The sequence below is a fragment of the Corylus avellana genome, chromosome ca4 (genome assembly GCF_901000735.1).
Source record: "Corylus avellana chromosome ca4, CavTom2PMs-1.0".
Taxonomy (NCBI): domain Eukaryota; kingdom Viridiplantae; phylum Streptophyta; class Magnoliopsida; order Fagales; family Betulaceae; genus Corylus; species Corylus avellana.
In genome coordinates, this window is record NC_081544.1 from 6382539 (window position 1) to 6406881 (window position 24343).

At 35.2% G+C, this 24343-nt stretch overlaps 1 protein-coding gene and 1 pseudogene across 1 annotated transcript; both read left to right on the forward strand.

The window, feature by feature from the left end:
• Positions 1-4619, forward strand: part of LOC132177946 (L-type lectin-domain containing receptor kinase IX.1-like) — a 5380-nt pseudogene extending 761 nt beyond the window's left edge.
• Positions 4620-19838: 15219 nt separating this feature from the next.
• On the forward strand, positions 19839-22380 carry LOC132177947 (L-type lectin-domain containing receptor kinase IX.1-like). Its single transcript, XM_059590421.1, has 2 exons — positions 19839-21365; positions 21853-22380. The coding sequence occupies exons 1-2, from the start codon at positions 19839-19841 to the stop codon at positions 22261-22263; spliced, it is 1938 nt and encodes a 645-aa protein (XP_059446404.1). The 3' UTR covers positions 22264-22380.
• Positions 22381-24343: the final 1963 nt, after the last annotated feature.

The following is a 24343-nucleotide window of genomic DNA, read 5'->3' on the forward strand; positions in this document are numbered from 1 at the left end:
TATCTTCTTTTGGAAGAATATGCCAAGAAGTCTCGTACACTTTTAATGCTTTTTGGAGACTGACGAGCCATATGTGCTGAAATTTGAATTAGTCAGAAATATTGTAGGCATAGCTAATTATCCAAGGAACTTAGATGAACAGTACAATACAACAGGCGGTCAAGGAAACTTATTTTGCAAGTGAAATTAGTTCACCTTCGTACGGGGGTTGATTTCGTGGTTTTGAGACAAGTATGTGGCTTCTAGAAGAAATAAAATTTTATCTACATGATATTTCTGTCTATGTGTCAATTTCACTTGGAAATTGATGCAGCGACGCAGTGGGTAGCGAAGATAAAGCAAGAAAAAAACAATCTGTCTTAAAAACTTTGAGTTTATCAAGGCTCTAAGGAATTCTTCTTAAAAATGCTAGAGCCTATTTAAAATGTGAGGAAAATATATAGAAGAAACTCAACTTTGAACTTTCTTATTGAAAAACTGACAAAAAAATACATCAAGGTTACGTTCAGGAGGCTATAACCATTATTTATAGCCCCTAATTCCTAACCCTAAAAGTAAATAGAAATTAAGTCGATTTAGACTTTTGTGCTGGCCGTTCGGACAGAACATACCTCTGTTGAGACGGTCACTAAATAACTGAAATTAAAGTATGTAAAACAACTGGCCGTTCGGACAAAACATACCACTGTTTAGACAGTCACAACATAAAACTAATATCTAAGTACGAAAACTGAAACATAACATAGGCGTTTAAATGGCCTTCAAACGCGCTGCGAATGGACGTCTCGGGGTTTACTATGGTGACTGCTTGGGAGTGTCCCATTCGCTAGACCGTTCGGACGGCTAGCGAACAAAGGTTACTGTGACTGCTTCAACAATTCACTTTCACCAGCTTGTAGCCTTGTCTTGTCACCCTTGGCTGGTACAATCTTTTGAAGACCCTTTACCCTTACATTTGGCCCGCTCCTCTTTATGACATCCCTAGCTTTCTAGTTTACATCAGAAATTCAGATATTTACACTTACAACTTGTATTAAAATTTGAGACGTTAAATGTTGCATATCATTTTGTCGGTAATATATGAAATGTCATATCAGCTTGTAAATAATTTTGTGATAAAAATTATTATAGTATTCTTAATACCACCCATTCTTCTAACCCAGTTCAGAAGAATACTTTAAAATCTTAAAATCCATGTGATGCTATTATCAAATGCACAACTCTTGGAGATTGAGTTGTCAATATAAGATGCTTATTCCCATGATGACACTTGGTTGCAACCGAATTCCATTAGTCTATATATATTAAAGCATGTAGATGTACGTTTTACAGTATCTACCTCATTTCTTGGATATTGAGAAGTGGGGGAGGGGTGGGGGAGAACTCAAAAATGGGGACCATTCCAATTATCTTTTATTAAAACTGGTAGATCACAAACTAGAATTAGAGGAAACTAATTGAGCAGCAAAATGAACTTCCTGAATGAATTTATACGAACTTTTAACTGTGATTCAAGGCCGGTGTCATTAGTGTACAAAGCACATGTGAGGATACGTAGAACATGTGACCGTGTTCACAAAACAGACATCCGAGGCACTTCAGCAAGTTTTCGTCAATAGTTAAGTTACAGAAATTAATAAACAGACATCCAAGGTACTCCCTTTGAAGATTTCAAATTTTTAAAAACAGGGGACAAGTCAAGCAGTGGTCGGTCCAAAAACGTGTTCCTTTTTTCCAGCCCATCATTAATATAGTATCCAAATGCACGCAACTAGAAAAAAATTTATCACGGCTTTGAAAAGTTGATGTAATTAGTTACACGAACTTTCCTGGCAAGCAGCAATTACTTTATATATATATATATAGTTATAGCTCATATTTGTCTCACTTTTCTTCACATTAGTCTTTTTAGTGTGCCCCTTTTAAACCTCCAAAATTGCCATTGCATGCATGCATTCCCTTCCCAATATGGATCACAGCATCCTTAGAACTATTTGGTTTCTCTCCCAGCTGGTTCTTTGGTGCTTACTTTTCCATCTTCCTTTGCATCATGCTCTATCATTCAATTTCTCTAATTTTACCGATAGCAGGCTGATATTAAATGGCACTGCTGCCATCCAAAATGGAATTCTATCCCTCACCAGTGACCGCAATAACGATACCGCTGCCGGCCGAGCTGTATATTCTCAACAGCTGCATCTTTATGATCCTATTACAGGTAATTCCACCGACTTCACTACTCATTTTTCATTCAAAATATCAACCGTTAATCCACCAGGCCAAGATGGGCTCGCCTTCTTCCTTGCACCCAACGGTTCTCTCCTCCCGGAATATGCTTCAGGAGGATGCCTTGCACTCTTTAGCCAATGTGACAATTTCACTATACCAAGAAAAGAAATGGTTGCTGTCGAGTTTGACACCTTTGGAAATCGTGAATGGGATGAAACCGACAACGAACATGTCGGTATCAACATAAATTCCATCAAATCCGATAAGAAACAGGATTTGAGCCGAAGTATGAAAAATGGAGTAATTATGGATGCAATGATCCGCTACGACTCTAAAGCCAATGATTTAAGCGTATCCTGGTCTTTCCCTGACGACCCTGTTGTTAGCCTTTCACATCGAGTTAACCTGACAACACTTTTGCCTGAATGGGTATCCATTGGCTTCGCGGCTGGATCAGCCTTTTACTTTGAGACGCATGAAATCCTTTCATGGGAATTTACAACGGAATTGTCACCGGCTCCGGACAGTACTTTTAGTGCTGGATTAATTGTTGGTTGTGTAGTTGGTGGGTTATTTTTAGTTTGTGGAATTATTTTAGTGTTGGTGTTCGTTTGGAGAAAAAGGAGTAGAGGAAATGGAAAAGAGGGTGTGAAGAATGTTGATCCCGTGGAACGAGAGATTGAACAGGGAAAAGGACCTAAAAGGTTCTCTTATAATGATCTTGTTCGTGCCACAAACAACTTTGCAGAACAAGGCAAACTTGGTGAAGGAGGTTTTGGAGGTGTTTACAAAGGTTACTTGAGTGAGTTGCAGCAGTTTATTGCAGTGAAGAAGGTTTCTAGACCGTCCGATCAGGGAAAGAAGGCATACACAACTGAGGTGAAAATCATTAGCATATTGAGGCATAAAAACCTCGTACAACTCATTGGTTGGTGCCATGAAAATGGCGCCCTCCTTCTTGTCTATGAGTTCATGCTTAATGGTAGCCTTGATTTTCACCTTTTTGGAGGTCGAACGTTTCTTACATGGGAAGTTAGGTATAAGATAGCTCTTGGTCTTGCCTCTGCTCTGCTTTATCTGCACGAAGAATCAGGACAATATGTGGTGCATAGGGATATCAAATCGAGCAACATAATGTTGGATTCAGATTTCAATGCGAAGCTTGGGGACTTTGGTCTAGCAAGGCTCATGGATGAAGAGGCTGGCGTGAAGACGACTGGGCTAGCTGGAACTTGGGGTTACATAGCACCAGAATATGCAAGCACAGGCAAGGCCACAAAGGTATTGTTAAATCATTACTTATTTCAAAAGTTTATTTTAAGAATAGATGAATTTAACCATTTAGGTTCGGTTTGTTTCCATGTAAAATGTTTTATAGAAAAAGGTTTTTTATATTTTCTGGTGTTTATTTGATGCTACCAAAAGTTTTGGTCAAACCAAAAATATTTATGGTTGACGAGAAAAACCATCTTTTGATTTCCGTAAAATGTTTTCCTTTTATGAAAGCATAAACTATTTTTCGCGTATGAGCTTCTTCTAATCAGATCATCAGACAACCATCAAAATTTGTCCGAAGCTGTCAATCTGCATCAGAGTTCACTTGATCATCGCTGAAAGCTTTCGGACCACCACCGGTTTGCCAGACTACTGCCAAAAGCTGTCGAACCTCCGCTAGAAGTCGCCGGCTATTTTCTATTGTCGTTTATTTTTTGTACGAGCCAAACGCCAAAAAGTATTTTTAGGAAAATCATTTTTTTTTCTTAAAAATTGATATTTTGAAATATTTTCCGATTGAATATATTTTATGTGCACCTTAATTTATATTCTAATGCCCAATATGTATAATATTTAACTGAAATGTAAGATGAATGACGAAGACAAGGTTTTACCTCAGGACCACAACTCTGATATCATATTACATCACCACTTATTCTAAAAATCTAAGCTTATAAGAAGAAATAAATTTAATTATTTAATTGATATTCTAACAGGGATCGGATGTCTTTAGCTTCGGCATAGTGGCACTGGAAATAGCATGCGGAAAAAGATCAACAGAAGCCAAATATGAGGGTCCTCATGTTCCAATTGCTGGATGGGTTTGGGATTCGTACGTAAATGAAAGGCTTGATGAAGTGGTTCACAAGACATTGTTGGAGTTTGACATGAAAGAGATGGAGTGTTTGTTGATTGTTGGACTCTGGTGCGCCCACCCGGATCAGAGCCTGAGACCATCCATAAGGCAAGCCATACAGGTTCTCAATTTTGATGCACCATTGCCAAATCTTCCGAAGAAGATGCCAGTTGCCAACTATAATGTACCTGCGGCCCCTCGAGTAAGCACGGATTTGGCGCCCACGATGTCTTTCTCATCCATTAACATCGGACGTTAAACTCATTTTTATCCAGGATCGATGTATTTGTTTTCATAGTTATATGTTAAAATCATGCTCTGATCTTGATTTTTAGATTATATATATATATATATATATATATATATATATAAATTTATGTTTCCCCGTAATATTGTCGAGTCAAGTATGAAAGCATTAGATTTTGATATTTAAATAATTTCTTACAGCTGGTTTGTTTCCCAAAATGGTAGAGTATATAAATATAACATCTCTTGATCGTTTTGATTTGTTTGTTTTATTATATATTGATGGAACATGCTTATTAGTCCCTTCCCATCCGTACGGACATAAAATGATAAGAAGACCGTCAGTTTCTCGAAGGAGAGAGAGAGAGAGAGTGTTTGACACAGGGCATAACTTGTTGGCTATAGGATTGCAAAAACTAGTTTGCACAGCAGAATAAATTCTAAACCAAGATTGACTTTAAAAAGAATAACAGTTACTTGGAAATCAGTTGCCACTCTTACCTTTGGGCAAAAATGTTTTGATTCTTCTTCTTCCAAAAACACAACTCACCTTAAGGATAATGAGACATCTAGATCATCTAACCAATGACTGACAATAACCATGAAAGTGTGGGCTCTTACTTGGCTCTTTAAATCTTTAACTTTTATTTTTCGAGACTTAATCCAAGAACTATTAATTGTTAGAGAATTCCTGAAGAATTAATTATCAAGGGAACTTAATGAATTGATTTAAGAGCTCAGGCTCTTCTCCATTTATATGCTTAGTATTCTAGTAGTCACGGAGATTGAGAAATAAGCAATGTGAAACTAAGTGCAAATCACAATCCAAGGAGTGTGAGACTGCATGGACGGCTATGGCTAAAAACTGATGCAGCGTGACTCAGTGTGCTGTAGCGAAGATCATCAATAAGCAGCGGATAAATAACTCAAGATCTAGATTATATCAAAAATCTAAGAATTCTTCTTAACAAAACTAGATACTCTCTAAGTTTTGAAGGAAAATAGAAATAAACTCAACTATGAGTATTCTCATTAATCAAAATCAATAATAATCAACAATTGTCTTTCTCTGGAGGATATAAGTATATATTTATAGCCCCAAACCATAAACATAATAAAATATAACATAAATATCCCTCAAAACCCTAAACCTAATAAAATAACGAAATATTGACTCCCAAAACCTTAATGCTACTAAAACAAGGAAATAAAGACGGCTTAACCTAATTAAAACGCGGAATATAACATAAGCAGCTCCGTGTGCGATCGATCGCAGGTACAAGTGCGATCGATCACAATTCCAGGGACCTGGCACGCAAATATCTGGAAGTGCGCTCGATCGCAGGTACATGTGCGATCGATCGCACTTCCAGGGGACCTGCGATCTACATCATTCTCCCCTTGTTGGAGAGAATTCGCGCTCGAATTCGGCCGGTTCTTTCCATGGTCCTTTGGATGTCCAGTCAACTTATTCCACTCGTCCTTCCTCAAGATCAAAACAAGGCAACACTCCAAAATAAACATGACGCTTCTCATCATCGAAATACCTTGATGGTTGTCATGAAAGGCCCACACACTACTTGGCTATATCTCGGATTTGCCATACTTCTCTCGTTCCTTCTCCCTTCCACGTGTCATGAAAATACTCAAGAACGGGTCAACTATTGTTTCCCTTGTGAACATATAATTTTCCTCATCCGCATAAAACTCACCATAATCTTTATTAGGCGAATTTAAAATATCTTCAACACCAAGGAAATCAACATAATTAACCTTTCCACCATTAAAATTAGACACTTCACCTGAAAAGTCTTCATAAACCTCTTCATAATCGCTAACATCATCCGTGGATTCTTCCTCTTCCAACGGGTCATCTCCTTCGGGATAAAAACCTCCAAACATTGGAAAAAAATCATCTTTTTTGTGCTCCTCTGTGGGTCTTTCCTCTTCCCACGAGTCATCTTCTTCGAGCTTCTCATCATAGGTTGGTGGAGAATTCCAATCCACGAATCCTTGCGAAGGATCTTCAACATCTTCATGTCTGAACTCTTCATCAATAAACTCGGATTCCTGAAACTCTTCATCCACAAATTCCCTTTCCTCCTCCACAGAATATGGATTTGGTTGATGGGTTTAAGGCTCGCGAATAATGGTCAAGTTGGCCTGTCGCGGCATCTCCGTCTCACCCATGCCCTCCGTCATTGAGATTGCGCCCTATGAACGACAACCACATTATCTTCATCCACAAAGCGTGGAGTTGCTTGATGGTGACGAACTTTAGGGCCAACCAGGTTGTCACATCATCCTTCATGCGTTGCCAACGAATCGCCGATTGATTCGTCATCTCCGCCGCCTCCCTAGGCACCCTCCTTTTTCTGACTTTTCTATCTTTTCTTTTTGGGTGTCGAGCTTAACGCTTGCGTCCCGTAGTATAGCATGAGCTTGTGCCATTGGAAATTCCTTCCGCACTCCACTCCCCGCATAAAGATTGACAGGTTCACCCTCAACGATAAATTTGTCTCCCACCCCCGCGTACTGCGGTCTTGGTTGGCGACGACGAATACTTGGACCATCCATGTCGGCCAAGTGATCGGTAGGAACCCCGTGTTGGGTGTGTGCACACCCCTTCTTCCGCACGGTTAGATCACCAAACCTCTCCTCCATGTGCCGCAAACGAATTACCGGTTACTTCTTATGTGCTGTCTCTGTGCGCACGTACACCTCGTTCATGTCTTCAAAGCGGTTGCTCCTCCCCATTCACGGAAAGTAACTAAGCTCTGATACCAACTGATGCAGCGTGACTCAGTGGGCTGCAGCGAAGATCATCAATAAGCAGCGGATAAATAACTCAAGATCTAGATTATATCAAAGATCTAAGAATTCTTCTTAACAAAACTAGATACTCTCTAGGTTTTGAAGGAAAATAGAAATAAACTCAACTATGAGTATTCTCATTAATCAAAATCAATAATAATCAACAATTGTCTTTCTCTGGAGGATATAAGCATATATTTATAGCCCAAAACCATAAACATAATAAAATATAACATAAATATCCCTCAAAACCCTAAACCTAATAAAATAACGAAATATTGACTCCCAAAACCTTAATGCTACTAAAACAAGGAAATAAAGACGGCTTAACCTAATTAAAATGCGGAATATAACATAAGCAGCTCCGTGTGCGATCGATCGCAAGTACAAGTGCGATCAATCGCAGTTCTAGGGACCTGGTGCGCAAATGTCTAGAAGTGAGCTCGATTGCAGGTACATGTGCGATCGATCGTACTTCCAGGGGACCTGCGATCTACATCAAAAACCCTAGCCTCCATGTAATTATCGCATGTGCACAAAGAATTTCTCCTTGATCCATGCATTCCCTTGCCTAGGGAAATGGGCTTGGGTTTTACCCCATACCCTTATCTTTGTACTCAATGCATAGGGCTAGAAATATCTCTCTGGTCCATGCATTCCCTTGCCTAGAGAACTGGGCTTGGGTTTTACCCAATACCCTTCTCTTAGTCCTCAATGCGTAGGGCTAGGAAATTTTTCCAGGCCTTATATGCTTGTTTCTCCTCTAGACTTTTGGGTTTGATCTTAAGCTTATTTGGCCATAGGGGTGGTTCGACCACCCCTATACTAGCCGATTGGGGGTGGCTAAAACCTTTTGTCATATGGGAGAGGTCCGGCCAACCCCATGTGCCCAAATGGGGGGGCCCACACCATTATCACATCAATCCGAAGTCTCCATTTCGCTTGATCAAGGTAAATCACTACAATTCGATGTATAACAGTCTTTCTCAAAATAAAATGCTCAATTCTAATTACTGACTGCAAACTTTCTATTTTTAAGGATACAAAATCATGAGAATGGAATGGGAGTATGTATAGTTTTGGCATTTCTCTAATAAATTTCTTAACAAATAAATTTATAAAAATCATGGATTCTTATTAAAAAAAAAAAAAAAACCTATCAACACTTGCTATTAAAATAAATCAATACGTAAATTGGAGAGATAGGGGGAGCGCTCAAATGGGGACCATTCCCTTACATTTATCTGTTATTAAAAGTAGTAGACATACTACTAGAAGTAGAAGAAATTAAGTCAATGAGCAGCAAAATGAACTCATTGAATAAATTTATATAGGAACTTTAATTTTGATTCAAGGTGTGATTAGTGTAGAAGTTTTGCATCTTAATTAAGAAGAACAAACCTATTACAATTGGTAAGATTGATTCTAGTTTTCTCATTAGTGTAACTGCATGTGTTGACAAATTAACAAACATCCAAGGCACTTCAGCACACTTGCTTGGAAAGAGGATTGGAGACAAGTCAAGAGGTGGTCCAAAAACGTGTTCCTTTTTGCCCGTCTCAAGGTAATTAGGCCATTATTAATATAAGAAATCTTCCACTAGCTATATATGTCTTCATGTTGTGAGTGCACATGTGAGTGTTGTGTCCCACATTGAGAAAATATAAAAGAAAAGAGTGCATAATATATCTAAATGGACCTTAGCCCATTAGCTTAAGCGTTTGGGCTAGAGTTGTATTCAATTAATTATATTAATGTACTCTAGTTAAAAACTCCATAATCGACTTTTGGACGCGCTAGAGTTATATTCAATTATGTATATTAATGTATTCTTGGTACGTAAAAACACCATAATCGCTTTAATCTCCCAACACTTCAATACCTTGTCAATACTCCCTTCCCTTTTCATTTTTTTGCCATTCTGGAATGAAAGAGATGTGTGCCTTGACCGTGAAACACCAAATCTACAACATGCCCTTGTTTATCCAATTTTATAAAGGATTTACAGCAAATCTCTAAAGTCTCCTATTTTAACAAAAGCTTGAACCAATAATCACAACAGCAAATCTGCAAAATGCATTGAACTGGTCGTGGATTTGAGCACAATTTTCATTGAGTGCATGCGTTGAAAAGTTCCACAGGTTGGGTGTGATTTTAATATTGGTTTAATTGATGTTATTGACCTTAAGGAGATATGGGCAATATATAGCCTCTAAATCTTTCTTATCCAATATGCACGCGCGGATATTTCAGAAGCATAATGTGAAGATGTGAGACTGTTGGGAATTGAGTATGAATAATGCAATTGGACTTTGATATTGACTTAACTATCTATGACTTTGGGTTACCATAACAACCGTAAACAAAGTCTCTCATTGTCATCATCATCACCATCTTTTTTTTTCTTTCTTTTTTTTTTTTTTTTAATTTTTTTTTTATAAATTAAAAAGGCAAGCAAGGGAGACCACATGTATTTATTTTATCTGGGTATGATCATAATGGCACCGACATGTTGAGTGCTTAATTAGACAATGAAAACCACAAGCGGTCCTTCAAATCCAACTGAGTCATAATCTGACATAACAATAAAATCCAAAACGAGTACCGATGCTAATTAGCGTTTGGAGATTCTCATTTCGAGAATTAAACTCTCATTCGATCCTAACTAGTACACGCCCAATTACTTTGAAGATTCTTAAGGTGGATGATAAAGTCTCTTATCCTATAGTCAAAGATGCACCATATTCAAATACGTACAGAGAATGTAACTGTTGTGACATATCATACATGTCATACTAGCTACCAGAATTGAACTATGAAACATTTTGATGAGAAAATTCTCAACAATGTATAGTATTGGCTTGTGATCACCTAGCACGTGCGTCGTCCTTTAGAAATAGTAAAGTATCCAGTTATTCGAGTTGACAAAGGTGAGTTATGAATTGGACTTCTGATTAGGGGAGCATCATGATCTTTTCCATTTCATTTAAAATGTCAACACCGTCATTAGGTTACATTAAAATATTGATTCATTTCTTACCATTCTTAAAGTATTGTTTTCAAATAGAGAGAGACGTGTTGGATCGAGCATCTCCAATAAAATAATTAAAAAAAAAGAAATTTTTTTTTTTTTTTACTTTTTTTTTATACACTACGATAGATTTTTAATTTTATTTAAATATTAGTTTTTTGATTTTTTTTAATAGTTTTCCTTTTTTTAAAAAAAAAAAAGAAAAAAAAGAAAAAAGAAAAAAGAAAAAAAGAGAGAGATAAAGAAAGAATCAATATTTTATTGATGTAGTATGCTATAGTGAATAGCCAGAAGTGATATGTGTCATTTGAACATGTAAGATGCACATGTTTTTTTAATAGTAGGGACAAAGTTGAAATAAATAATATTAAAAATTCATGTGCATCTCACATGTTATTAAAAAAATAGACACATGTCAATTTTATAGACTGAGTTGAAAGAAATTCCTCTAATCCAGTTTGAAAGAAAACTATGTTCTTACAATAAGACAAAAATTGTTTTAACTAGTCAGTTGGAAGAGAAAAATGGTGAATATTAACCAAATATGGTTGATATTATTATTTGACTAATTTGCTTATAGCATTCACAATGAACTATTCAAATTTGTTTTAAAATTTAACTCTAAAAATTTCCTTGAGTTGATTTAGCTAGCCACTTTTAAAACCACTAAACATCAAACCCTTCAAATATTTATCTACTTTAACTAAAAAAATTATTTTTTTTATGAAACCAAGTTTTGAACTCTTTGCATTAAAATTTTCTTTAATTGAGATGAAAAAAGACTTGAAAAAGAAATAACATTAAAAAAAATAACAATAATAACGTTAATTTACTTTTGGACTCTCTTTAAATTAATTTAGAGAGCATTGGTCACAATAATTAAATTTAATATTGAATAAAAAATTTGTTAAATGGTGTATTTTGTGAATTTTGTTAATCAGTCAGATCGTTGACCTTTCTATGACGCAATAAAATGGCATCCATCAAAGAAAGGTTTAGAAATTGAACTTTCTTCTATTTTAATAATCTGCCGGTTGTTTTCAAATAGCTTATAATTAGGTGCGTGTGGAATTCAACGTACAGGCCAGGCAATTATTATGCGGAAGACTTGAAGTTTGGATTCTTCGCATTGAGATAAACTTCCAAACCTTTTTTGGATTTAAAGGAAATGTTTACATCTCCTTTATTTTTTAATATCTAACTGTCTTGGATTTATTCATGGTGTGTCTAGAAAGTGGATATATATGTGCAAAAATGTTGAGTGTAGTAATTGTTAGGTAGTCGGTCTGTTATGAAGTATTATTAATTAGATTATTTAATTCATTAATGTTTTATAGTTGTTTTATTATTTTAATATTGTTGTGTGTGTAGGACTCTTATGTTATGTTTATCTCTTTTATCTTGTAATTTGCTATTTGGGTAGGATTAAATTTTTCTATTTGGCTAGGATTAGATTTATCTATTTTAAATGGAAGTCCTATCTCATGTGGGACTCTATTTTTTATTGTTTTTAAATTCTGCATTATTTATGTATAAGAAAATCAATCAAGTACATTATTCAAACCCTCTGTAGGAGTTGAGAGCACCTCGAATTACTCCTAGGAGGTTTAGGATTGCTCCAAAATTCTATAGGAGGTCCCGAATTCCTCGAAAATCCTACCATATCAATTTTTCTGCTTAGTTCTCATCACGTTACATAAGCAACAAAAAATTCCTCACTGCTTTTACTATCACAACATCATATATATATATATATATATATATATATATATATATATATATAAAATAGAAAGAATCTTAGAATTGTCTTTACTTCGTCAGATACAATTTAATCTAGGATATATATCTAAATTTTTAAAATACATAAGTAGGAAAAAGTCTACATATATACTAGAACCCAATTAACAATCTATACCTACAATATTGATTTGTGTTATATGTACTTAATTAGTACAATTTAAGAAAAGTGAGTGACGATTTAGTAGGGAATTTGTGATTGGTACGATATTATATATTATATTAGAAAACATCCACACAATAGCACATTAATTTTAGTTTATTTTATATTAATATATTATTTTAGATAACATCCAGGAAAACACACACACACACATATATATACAAAACAATAGATATTAATTAATAAAAATATAGTATGAATAATTGGTCAAAATAGTGATACAAATAACCACCCTTAATTTCCATCTGGGCTCTCCGCATATATGACATACAAAAATTTTATGTTTACCAGATCTAAAGACATAAGACATAAAGATCAAAACACCAAAAGGGTAAAAATAAACAACACAAATTGATTATGAAACACATGGCAAATGGTTGAGTATACACATTGAGTGTAAAAAAGTTTGAGTTCCATATTAAAAAGATATCATAAATTTAAGTGATTAATATAGTATAGTTGGGTATAAACCCACAACCTTAAGCTTTTAAGGTTTTTCATAAGAACGCTAATAATTGTTTTGATGTATTTCTCAATTGTTTTTTGAGAAACGCTGTTAATTATTTTTGTGATTAAAAAAAAATTGGTGATACTGGTTAAGTTGTAGTAATATTACAGAGACGGCTGAGAATCAAGAGAATGAGACCCGTACACTTGTCTTAACTTCTATTCATGATGCTGACAGAGTTTTTAGATGGGAGGATGGTACGTCACTACAAAAAAAATGGCATTTTCTGATGTGGCTACAGTGCATGTTTTGTTGCCACGTCAGAAAATTTCTGATGGGTGAATTTTAAAACGTCAGAAATTAATTTTCTGACGTGTGAACAGTGGCACGTCAGAATTTTCTGACGTGTCAAAACAGACACGTCAGAAAATTCTGACGTGCTAAAAATTAGAACGTCTGAAAAATTTTAACGATTTTAAAAATTAAAAAATTATTTATTTTTTGACATGGCAAAAGTTACCACGTCAGAAAATTCTGATGCATCGGACTGCCACGTCAGAATTTTCTGACGTGGCGGTGTGCCATATATATATATATATATGTGTGTGTGTGTGTGTGTGCAGATAATTTTTCTTTTTCAGATAATTTTTTTTTTTCAGAGTGGTTTTATGACGTGCTAGGTGTAGCATGTCAGAAATTTCTAACGTGTAACACTTGGCACGTCAGAATTTCTCTGACGTGGCGGTGTGCTATGTTAGAATTTTTCTGATTCACCACGTCAAAAAATATATATAAATTAAACATATATATATATATGTGTGTGCTGATAATTTTTTTTTTTTTTTTCAGATAATTTTTTTTTTCAGAGTGGTTTTCTAACGTGCCAGATAAAAAAACACCTGGCACGTCAGAATTTCCTGACGTGCCAAACATGGCATGTCAGGAAATTTTCATTTCCTCGAGCCATCCCCCGACCCCGTGCAGACGTCCCATCTCGCTTTGCGCAGCGCACCTAAGCCTGGCGTGCATTTGAATTTTTTTGTTTTTTATCTTTTCTTTCCCCCAATGCGCCATGCCTCCTTTTCCCACTCTCTCTCTCTCCTCTCTCAATCTCCCTTCACTCCACGGCAGATCGAAGAAAGCAGATAGAAGAAGGAGAAGAAAAAGAAAAGGCCGGAGAAGAGAAGAAGAAAAAGAAAAAGAAAGGGAGAAGAGAAGAAGAGGAGAAGCTACAGAAGAATAAGAAAGGGAGAAGAGAAGCAGAAGAAAAAAAGAAAAAGAAAAAAGGAGAAGATCAGAAGAAGAAGAAGAAGAGGAAGATGAAGAGAAGATTAGAAGAGAGAGAGAGAGAAAAGTGAGAGCTGGAGAAAATTTTCTCCAGCTCTCACCATGGTGCAGATCGTGCAAATCGATCTGTGTTTCTCGAGAAACACAGATCTGCACGGCAACGTGAGGGAGCTGCCGTGCGTGCAGAGGAATTCAAAAAAAAAATTAATAATTTAATTGAAAATTAATTTAAATTAATCAATTTTTTACTTGAAAAAAAAAATTCCAGAAGAAATTAAAAAAAAAAAATTAATTTTTTATTTAATTTTTCAATTTTCTGACGTGCGTAAGAACTACCACGCCAGAAAATTTTTTGACGTGGTGGGTCTCCCATGTCAGAAAATTTTCTGACGTATGAGACAGTAGAACGTCAGAATTTTCTAACGTTCTACCTACTGGAACGTTAGGAAAAAAATTTTCCTGTCACCTATACTTCTGACAATCAACGCGCATCAGAAACGCCACGTCAGAAAAATTTTCTGACGTGTCAGACTCCCTGACATGTCATAAAACTCGAGTGAGAAAAAAATTGTTATTTTGTAGTGCATCCTTGAGATGAGTATGTAGCTTCTAGAAGACAGGAGCTAGAACTTTTATACATGATATTTATGCTGCGAGTCTTACATTTACGTAGTAATGCAGAAATTCAGATAATTCTACTTACAACTTATATTAAAAGCTAAGGTGTTAAATGTTGCACGTAATTTTGTTTAATTATTTCAACGATAATGAATTGTCATATCGGTTAGTAAATAATTTTGTAATAAAAATTATAGTATTCCTAATGTCTCTTCTAAACGCGTTTAGAAGAATACTTCAAAATTATTAAATCAATGTGATGCTATTATATATTATCAAATGCACAACTGTTGGAGTTTGATTGGTCAATATAAGTTACTTATTCCCATTGATGCCCGCAATGGCACCTTATTCCCATTGATTTGTCAATATAACCCTCCAATGCATAGCAGTGGTTCAGCCACTTCTATACCGGCCGATTGGGGGTGGCTTGGCTACCTTCAAACCTTGTGTCCCATAGGAGTGGTCTAACCAACCTCGTGCCGAAATTGGTGTGGTTGTACCATTATCACATCATTCTAAAGTCTCTGCTTCACTTGATCAACGTAGATCACTACAATTCGATATGTAACACTCTTTTTTTCAAATTGGAATGCCCAGTTCCACTTACCAACTGCGAACATTTTATTTTTAAGGATACAAAATCATGAGAATGGAATGGGGGTATAGTTTTGGCATTTCTCTAATAAATTTCGTAACACTTGCTATTAAAAAAAAAAACATAGAAAGTTATTAGAGAAATTCCAAAACTATACATCAACACTTGCTATTAAAATAAATCAATACGTAAATTGGGGAGAGGTGGGGGAGAACTCAAATGGGACCATTCCATAACATTTATCTTTTATAAAGGGATAAATGCAAAATTGGTCTTTGTGGTTGGCCTAAATTACAAATCACTTCAAGTGATATAAAAAACTAATTTATAAGTCCATCCGTCCATGTAGTTGGCATAACTTACAAATCACTCTCTGTGGTATAAAAAATAATTTATAGGTCCTCAAGGTATGCCAAAAATAACAGTTTACTTTTTAAAATTAATTTCTATTAAGGAACTTAATAAAATTTGTCACTTTGCCAATTAAGAATACACATCAGCCCTCACTCCACGTCACACTGTTACAGTAAATTAACCTAATATCTTAGTTCCCCAAAATTCTACACCATGCATAAACCGCCCTCATTTTCATCTTTCTTAGTCGCTTCACAAAATGCGACCGTCAAATTATTGTAAAATGCTCCCGAATCGTGGCGAGGAATATGAAAATGAGGAAAGGTTACACACAGAGTAAAATTTTGAGAATCGAAGAGAATAGGTTAATTTACTGTAGCAGTATGACGTGACAAAGTAACGGATTCTGTTAAGTTAATTAACGGAAATTAATTTTATGGAGTAAATTGTTATTTTGGCCTACCCTGAGGACCTATAAAAATTATTTTTTATACCATAAGGAGAGTGGTTTGTAATTTAAGCCAACTATAAAGACTTATAAAATATTTGTTATGCCATAGGGACCAATTTTACATTTATCCCTTTATATATTAAAAATAGTCGACATACTAGAAGTAGAGGAAATTAAGTCGATGAGCAGCAAAATGAACTCATTGGATAAATTTATAGGAACTTTAATTTTGATTCAAGGTGTCATTAGTACTGTAGAAAGTGTTGCATCTTAAGAAGAACAAACCTATACAATTGGTATGATCCTAGTTTTCTCATTAGTGTAACTGCACGTGTTGACAAAACAAACATCCAAGGCACTTCAGCACACTCACTTGGAAAGAGGCTAGGAGTCAAGTCAATAGGTGGTCCAAAAACGTGTTCCTTTTTGCCTGTCTCAAGGTAATTAGGCCATTGTTAATTAATATAAGAAATCTTCCATTATATTTATATGCCTTCAATACCGAGTCAATACGCCCTTCCCTTTTTGTTTTTTTGCCATTCTGGAATGAAAGAGATGTGTGCCTTGACCCATGAAACAACAAATTTACAACATGCCCATGATTATCCAATTTTATAAAGGATTTACTCCTAATCTCTAAAGTCTTCCATTAATTTAACAAAAGCTTGAACCAATAGTCACGACAGAAAAAAAATAATAAAAAAAACATGAAACTCTGCAAAATACCTTGAATAGGTTGTGGATTTGAGTACAATTTGCATTGAGTGTGTTGAAAAGTCCAAAAGGTTAGATGTGATTTTGAGTGTCCTTTCCAAGATGCACGTTATACTCTCGGACTCTTCGACAATGATAGAGAGCGCCATGATTCTATCTCAGAAGCATCATGTGAAGGTGCATGTGCGACTTTAATTTTGGGAGTGGAGGATGAGAGGGCCACGATGAATAATGCAACGACTTTGATATTGACTTACTCTTATTAAGACATATCTAAAGCGACGGCCGCTATATAAAGAAGCTAACAATAGCTATACATTTGGATATAGCACGACGTCGTCCTTTAGAAATAGTAATCAAATATCGACTGGCCTATACAATAACCAAAAAGCAAACACTCAAACCAATTGACTTTTCTTCCCATCTTTCTTATGGAAGTATATTCATTTTTTTTTTTAAGAACTAAAAGCTAGGGAGAAAGATCCTTCTTTATACCCTCTCTCGTTTGCGTGTTGTAATTATTATTATTATTATTATTATTGAGGTTTTTATAGCACAATAAAATGACAAGCATCCAAGCAAGGTAACAGCTGTCCCTCTCCAAGGCATACTAGGGTTCAACTTTCTTCTATTATAATATTAATAACTAGCCTAGAAGCCGCCGTATGTGGCGGTTGTTTTCAAATAGCTTAAAATTAATTAGGTGCTTGTGGAATTCAACGTAGAGGCAATTAGGATGTGTAGAAGACTTGAAGCGTTGATTATTTGCATTGAGATAAACTTCCAAACTTTCTTGGATTTAAACCAAATGTTAAATCTCCTTTATTTTTCAACGTCTCACTTTCTTGGATTTATTCTTGGTGAGTCTAGAAAGCGGATATGTGTTTGAAAATTCCTCACTGCTTTCATTATCACAACCTCGTAATATATACTTATATATATATATATATATATATATATATATAACATATATGAATCTTAGAATTGACTTAACTTGCTCGGATACAATTTTATCTAGAAAGCTGAAACTCAACCATTTAATCTACGGCATAACACATATCAAGAGGACAAGGACTCGTACACTTGTCTTAACTTCTGTTCATGATGCCGTAAATTATTTTTGCAATTAAAAAAAGTGGTGATACTGGTTAAGTTGTAGTAATTTTACAAATACTGCTGAGAATCAAGAGGATGAGGACCCGTACACTTGTCTTAACTTCTGTTCATGATACTGACAGGAAGTATTAACACACGTGTATATAGATAATTAACTTTTTTCATTTGTAAGTTAGTTAGTTCAAGTTGTTAATACAGTTGTATATACCTTTAGCGTGAAACACATTAGCAGCGACAATATGTCACTGCCAAGAGTAATGTTATAAGTCTTCACAGAGTCCTTCTAGAGTCATCTCAAATGTGATGTGGCTTTTAAAGTCACTGTTGAATTTGAGATATAATTTATTGGCTTTTGATCTATTTATGATTTTAATAGCCACATCACATTTGGAATGAATCTAGGAGGATTTTAGGAAGACTTATAGCATTACTCCACAGCCAATGAACCAAATGCGTGTAGTGGTAATAAGTTAGTTTAAACAGTTAAGTTGTTAATCATTCTTGTTAGCATACTGTTAACTAGAAGTTCAATATGTTTAGCATATAATGTACATTTTCACTCTTATTGTGATTACGAGATTGATTAATAAGAGAAGATCTTCTTTGATTAATCAATCTCGTAATACATGTTATTAATGACAATGTTATACTTATTTACATAATGTAAAGTTTCAATTACAAGCTTTGGTAAATCATGGTCCTGATACGAGGATGTAGCTTGTAGAAGACAAAAGCTAGAACTTTTATACATGATATTTATGTTGCGAGTCTTGCATTTTTGTAGTAACATGACGTCGAAATTTAGATAATTCTACTTATGATTTGCATTAAAAGCTAAGGCGTTAAATGTTGCACATTATTTTGTTTAATTATCTTATAAGTAATAAACTATCATATCAATTAGTAGATAACTTTGTAATACTATAATGTTTAGAAGAATACTTCAAAATTATTAAATCTATGTGATGCCATCTATATATTATCAAATGCACAACTGTTGGAGTTTTTTTTTTTTTTTGAACACAACTGTTGGAGTTTGATTTGTCAATCTAAGTTAATTACTCATTCCCATTGATGCCCGTGATGGGCTATTTTTTTTTTTTTTTTTTTATTATTATTATTTTTTTTTATTTAAGACGAGATGCTCATTAATTCCATGATGGGCACTTAATTGGTTGCAACCTAGCTAATTCCATTAGTCCATTGCTATAAAATAAAGCATGTAGTAATGTATAGTATCTACCCCATTTCTTTGATATTGAGAAGTGGAGGAGAGGTGGGGGAGAACTCACAAAATGGGGACCATTCCTTTACATTTATCTTATATGAAAAGTGGCATTCAATGCTTGAATATTGGCACTTGGAGCACGCCTCAAATGATAGTGACTGAACTTTAATTTAGATACATTTGTACAGTTAAAAATTCCTCTAAAATGGGACAATTTAAGTGAAGCGTTTCTAAATTGAAAATTTAGTGCCAAGCGTCCCATTGTAAAAATGGGGGCGCTCAAAATTATAATTACAAAATTCCTTATACTCCTGTCAAAAAAGTAAATTACGTAAAACCAATTAACTCATGGGCACACTCCGTTTGAAGATTTCAAATTTTTCAAAGGAGTGGACAAGTCAAGAAACGTGTTCCTTTTTTCCAGTGTCAATGTTAGGCCATTATCATTAATATAATATCCAAATGAAGCAAGATTGAGCATGCCTTTGAAAAGTAACTAGACGAACTTTCCTGGCAAGCACCAATAATTAGTACTCTTCTTGATCACATTAACATTTTAAGTATCCCTTTAAATTACTTCCAAAGTTGCAATTGCATACATTCCCTTCCCAATATGGATTATCCCAGCATCCTTCTCTCCCAGCTGGCTCTTTGCTGCTTACTTTTCCATCTTCCTTTGCATCATGCTCTATCATTCAATTTCTCTAATTTTACCGATAGCAGGCTGATATTAAATGGCACTGCTGCCATCCAAAATGGAATTCTATCCCTCACCAGAGACCGCAATAACGATACCGCTGCCGGCCGAGCTGTATATTCTGAACAGCTGCATCTTTATGATCCCATTACAGGTAATTCCACCGACTTCACTACTCATTTTTCATTCAAAATATCAACTGTTACTTCACCAGGGCAAGATGGGCTCGCCTTCTTCCTTGCACCCAACGGTTCTCTCCTCCCGGAATATGCTTCAGGAGGATGCCTTGCACTCTTTAGCCAATGTGACAATTTCACTATACCAAGAAAAGATATGGTTGCTGTCGAGTTTGACACCTATGAAAATACATGGGATGAAACCGACAAGGAACATGTCGGCATCAACATAAACTCCATTAAATCCGACAGGAAACAGGATTTGAGCCGAAGTATGAAAAATGGAGTAATTGTGGATGCAATAATCCGCTACGACTCTAAAGCCAATTATTTAAGCGTATCCTGGTCTTTCCCTGGCGACCCTTTTGTTAGCTTTTCACATCGAGTTAACCTGACAACACTTTTACCGGAGTGGGTATCCATTGGCTTTGCGGCTGGATCAGCCTATTTCTTTGAGACTCATGAAATCCTTTCATGGGAATTTACAACGGAATTATGGCCGGCCGTTCCCGGCAGTACTAGTAGTACAGGATTAATTGTTGGTTGTGTAGTTGGTGGGTTATTTTTAGTTTGTGGAATTGTTTTAGTGTTGGTGTTCGTTTGGAGAAAAAGGAGTAGAGGAAAGGGAAAAGAGGGTGAAAAGAATGGTGATTTCATAGAACAAGAAATTGAACATACAGGACCTAAGAGGTTCTCTTATAATGATCTTGTTCGGGCCACAAACAACTTTGCAGAACAAGGCAAGCTTGGTGAAGGAGGTTTTGGAGGGGTTTACAAAGGTTTCTTGAGTGAGTTGCAGCAGTTTGTGGCAGTTAAAAAGGTTTCTAGACCGTCCGATCAGGGGAAGAAGGCGTACACAACAGAGATAAAAATCATTAGCATATTGAGACATAAAAACATGGTACAACTCATTGGTTGGTGCCATGAAAATAGTGCTCTTCTTCTTGTCTATGAGTTCATGCCTAATGGTAGCCTTGATTTGCACCTTTTTGGAGGTAGAACACAGCTTAAGTGGGAAGTTAGGCATAAGATAGTCCTTGGTCTTGCGTCTGCATTGCTTTATTTGCATGAAGAATCAGGACAATATGTGGTGCATAGGGATATCAAATCCAGCAACATAATGTTGGATTCAGATTTCAATGCGAAGCTTGGAGACTTTGGTCTAGCGAGGCTCATGGATGAAGAGGCAGGCGTGAAGACGACAGGGCTAGCTGGAACTTGGGGTTATATTGCACCAGAATATGCAAGCACGGGCAAGGCCACTAAGGTACCGTTAGATCACTACTTATCTTAAAAATTTAAACTTATAGGAAGTGTTCATGATTACTATTTAGTAAACTCTTGTACATGCAATTGTACATCAACTTAAGGGTGTAGCAGTAAATAATAGCCTTAATTCAAAGATTAATTTTTATTTTCACATCACCTAGTTTTATAGAAGTAAACTAAATTGCATTACTTTTAGAGAACTACTACATAATAGACAAGTATCCACCTTCTATGATCAAACTTGATGTGGCATGGTTCTCCCATAACATTTGATTACAAAAGTAGGTTTTTTTGGTTGATAGCGAAACCGCGCCACATCAACTTTTATTCAAACTCTTCTCTTTATAAGCGAAGTTTGATGAATGACCGAAACAGAGTTCAAACTTAAACTCTTTGCAATCATACAATATTAAATTATAAATTATCTTAAAAGCTTAAACAAATAGAAATATATAAATTTAATAATTTAATTTATTTTGCAACAGGGATCAGATGTCTTTAGCTTTGGTATAGTGGCACTAGAAATAGCATGCGGAAAAAGATCAACAGAAGCCGAGTACGAGGGTCCTCATGTCCCAATTGCTGGATGGGTTTGGGATTCGTATGGAAATGAAAGGCTTCATGAAGTAGTTGACAAGACATTGTTGGAGTTTGACATGAAAGATATGGAGTGTTTGTTGATAGTTGGACTCTGGTGCGCCAACCCGGATCCGAGTCTGAGACCATCCATAAGGCAAGCCTTGCAGGTTCTCAATTTTGATGCACCATTGCCAAATCTTCCCAAGAAGATGCCTGTTGCCAACTATAACATACCTGCAGCAGCGGCTGCAAGCCATTCAGGAAGCACGGATTCGGCGCCCATGATGTCTTTGTCATCCATTAACATGGGACGTTAAACTCATTTTATCAAGGATCGATGTATTTGTTTCATAGTTGTGTGTGAAAATCATGCTGTGATCTCGATTTTTAGATTATATAGATGTTTCCATGTAATAATGTCAAGTCAATTATGAAACCATTAGATTTTGATATTTAAATCAATTCCTACTTGCATCGTCTTTGAAAAAATAAAAGTATAAAAATTTAAGCCGATAAAAAATATAAATTTAATTATTTAATTAATGATCAAAATCCATTTTTTATGGGATTTCTTCTTCAAGAACTACCAAGAAGAAGTAGCACGGTCTTATCATATGCATGTGCGGCGTGCCCACCGCCCGTTCGGATTGTCACTTTAGGACCATTCCTGTGGATGGGTTGCTGTCCTTACGATTAATTGTTGACCAAGTTATTCTGATAATTATTGTTTAAAATGATTGTTCAGAAAATTACAAAACAAGTTTCAAACTTAAAAAATGAGTTTCAACAACTCATTAATTTGAATTTGGATTAAAGATCTTATATTTGTTGTTCTATAAAAAATAGTATATATTATATAAATACAATAAATAAATATAAAAAAGACAAAACTATACTAAAAGGACAGTTGAAACTTTATATCTTGTATTTATTCTTTATTTTGTCAAACCAAAAAGAATATCATTTTACAAAATTAAGTATTAAGTATACAAAATAATAATTATTTTACATAACATAATGGCAAAACGAATTCAATTTAATATTTATCCATTCAAAACATCAAGGAATGACACTACAAGAAATTTACTCATCAGGGCGACTTATTAGGGGCGACTATAAAGTCGCCCCTAATACTCAACTAGTATTAGGGGCGACTTTTGACAGTCGCCCCTAATAGTTAAGTATTAGCGTCCACATCAAAGTGGACGCTAATGGCCGACCGAAAAGATCAATATTAGCGTCCACTGTAAAGTGGACGCTAATAAGTTAACCCTAATATACATGCGGGACTTATTCAAGAAGCGGGAAAAATATAAGCGGCCAAAAAAAACCTTTAGCATCAACGATTAGTGGGCCAATAGCGTCCACTTAAAAGCAGGAAAAAAAAAATTAAATAAAAAAAATCTAATAAAAGCTCAATAGCGTCCACTTTGAAAGTGGATGCTAATACTTAAGCATTAGGGTCCCACTAAGATTAGGTAGAAAAATTTTTAAAAAAAATTAAAAAAAAAAAAAAATTAATGCCCAATAGCGTCCACTAAAAGTGGATGCTGAAGACCTATTATTAGCGTCCACTTTCTAATACTTAAGCATTAGGGTCTACTAAAGTGGACCCTAAAGATTATGTAGATAAATAAAATAAAATAAAATAAAAAATAAAAAATAAAAAAATTGATGCCCAATAGCGTCCACTAAAAGTGGACACTGAAGACCTATTATTAGCGTCCACTGTCAAAGTGGACGCTAATACTTAAGCATTAGGGTCCACTCTAAAGATTATGTAGATAAATAAAAAAATAAAATTGATGCCCAATAGCGTCCACTAAAAGTGGACGCTAAAGACCTATTATTAGCGTCCACTTTGAAAGTGGACGCGAATATTTAAGCATTAGGGTTCACTTTAGATTATGTAGATAAATAAATAAAAAATAAAAAAAATAAAATTGATATCCAATAGCGTCCACTAAAAGTGGATGCTGAAGACCCATTATTAGCGTCCACTTTCAAAGTGGACGCTAATACTTAAGCATTAGGGTCCACTAAAGTGGACCCTAAAGATTATGTAGATAAATAAAAAAATAAAATTGATGCCCAATAGCGTCCACTAAAAGTGGACGCTAAAGACCTATTATTAGCGTCCACTTTGAAAGTGGACGCGAATATTTAAGCATTAGGGTTCACTTTAGATTATGTAGATAAATAAATAAAAAATAAAAAAAATAAAATTGATATCCAATAGCGTCCACTAAAAGTGGATGCTGAAGACCCATTATTAGCGTCCACTTTCAAAGTGGACGCTAATACTTAAGCATTAGGGTCCACTAAAGTGGACCCTAAAGATTATGTAGATAAATAAAAAAATAAAATAATAAAAAAATAAAATTGATGCCCAATAGC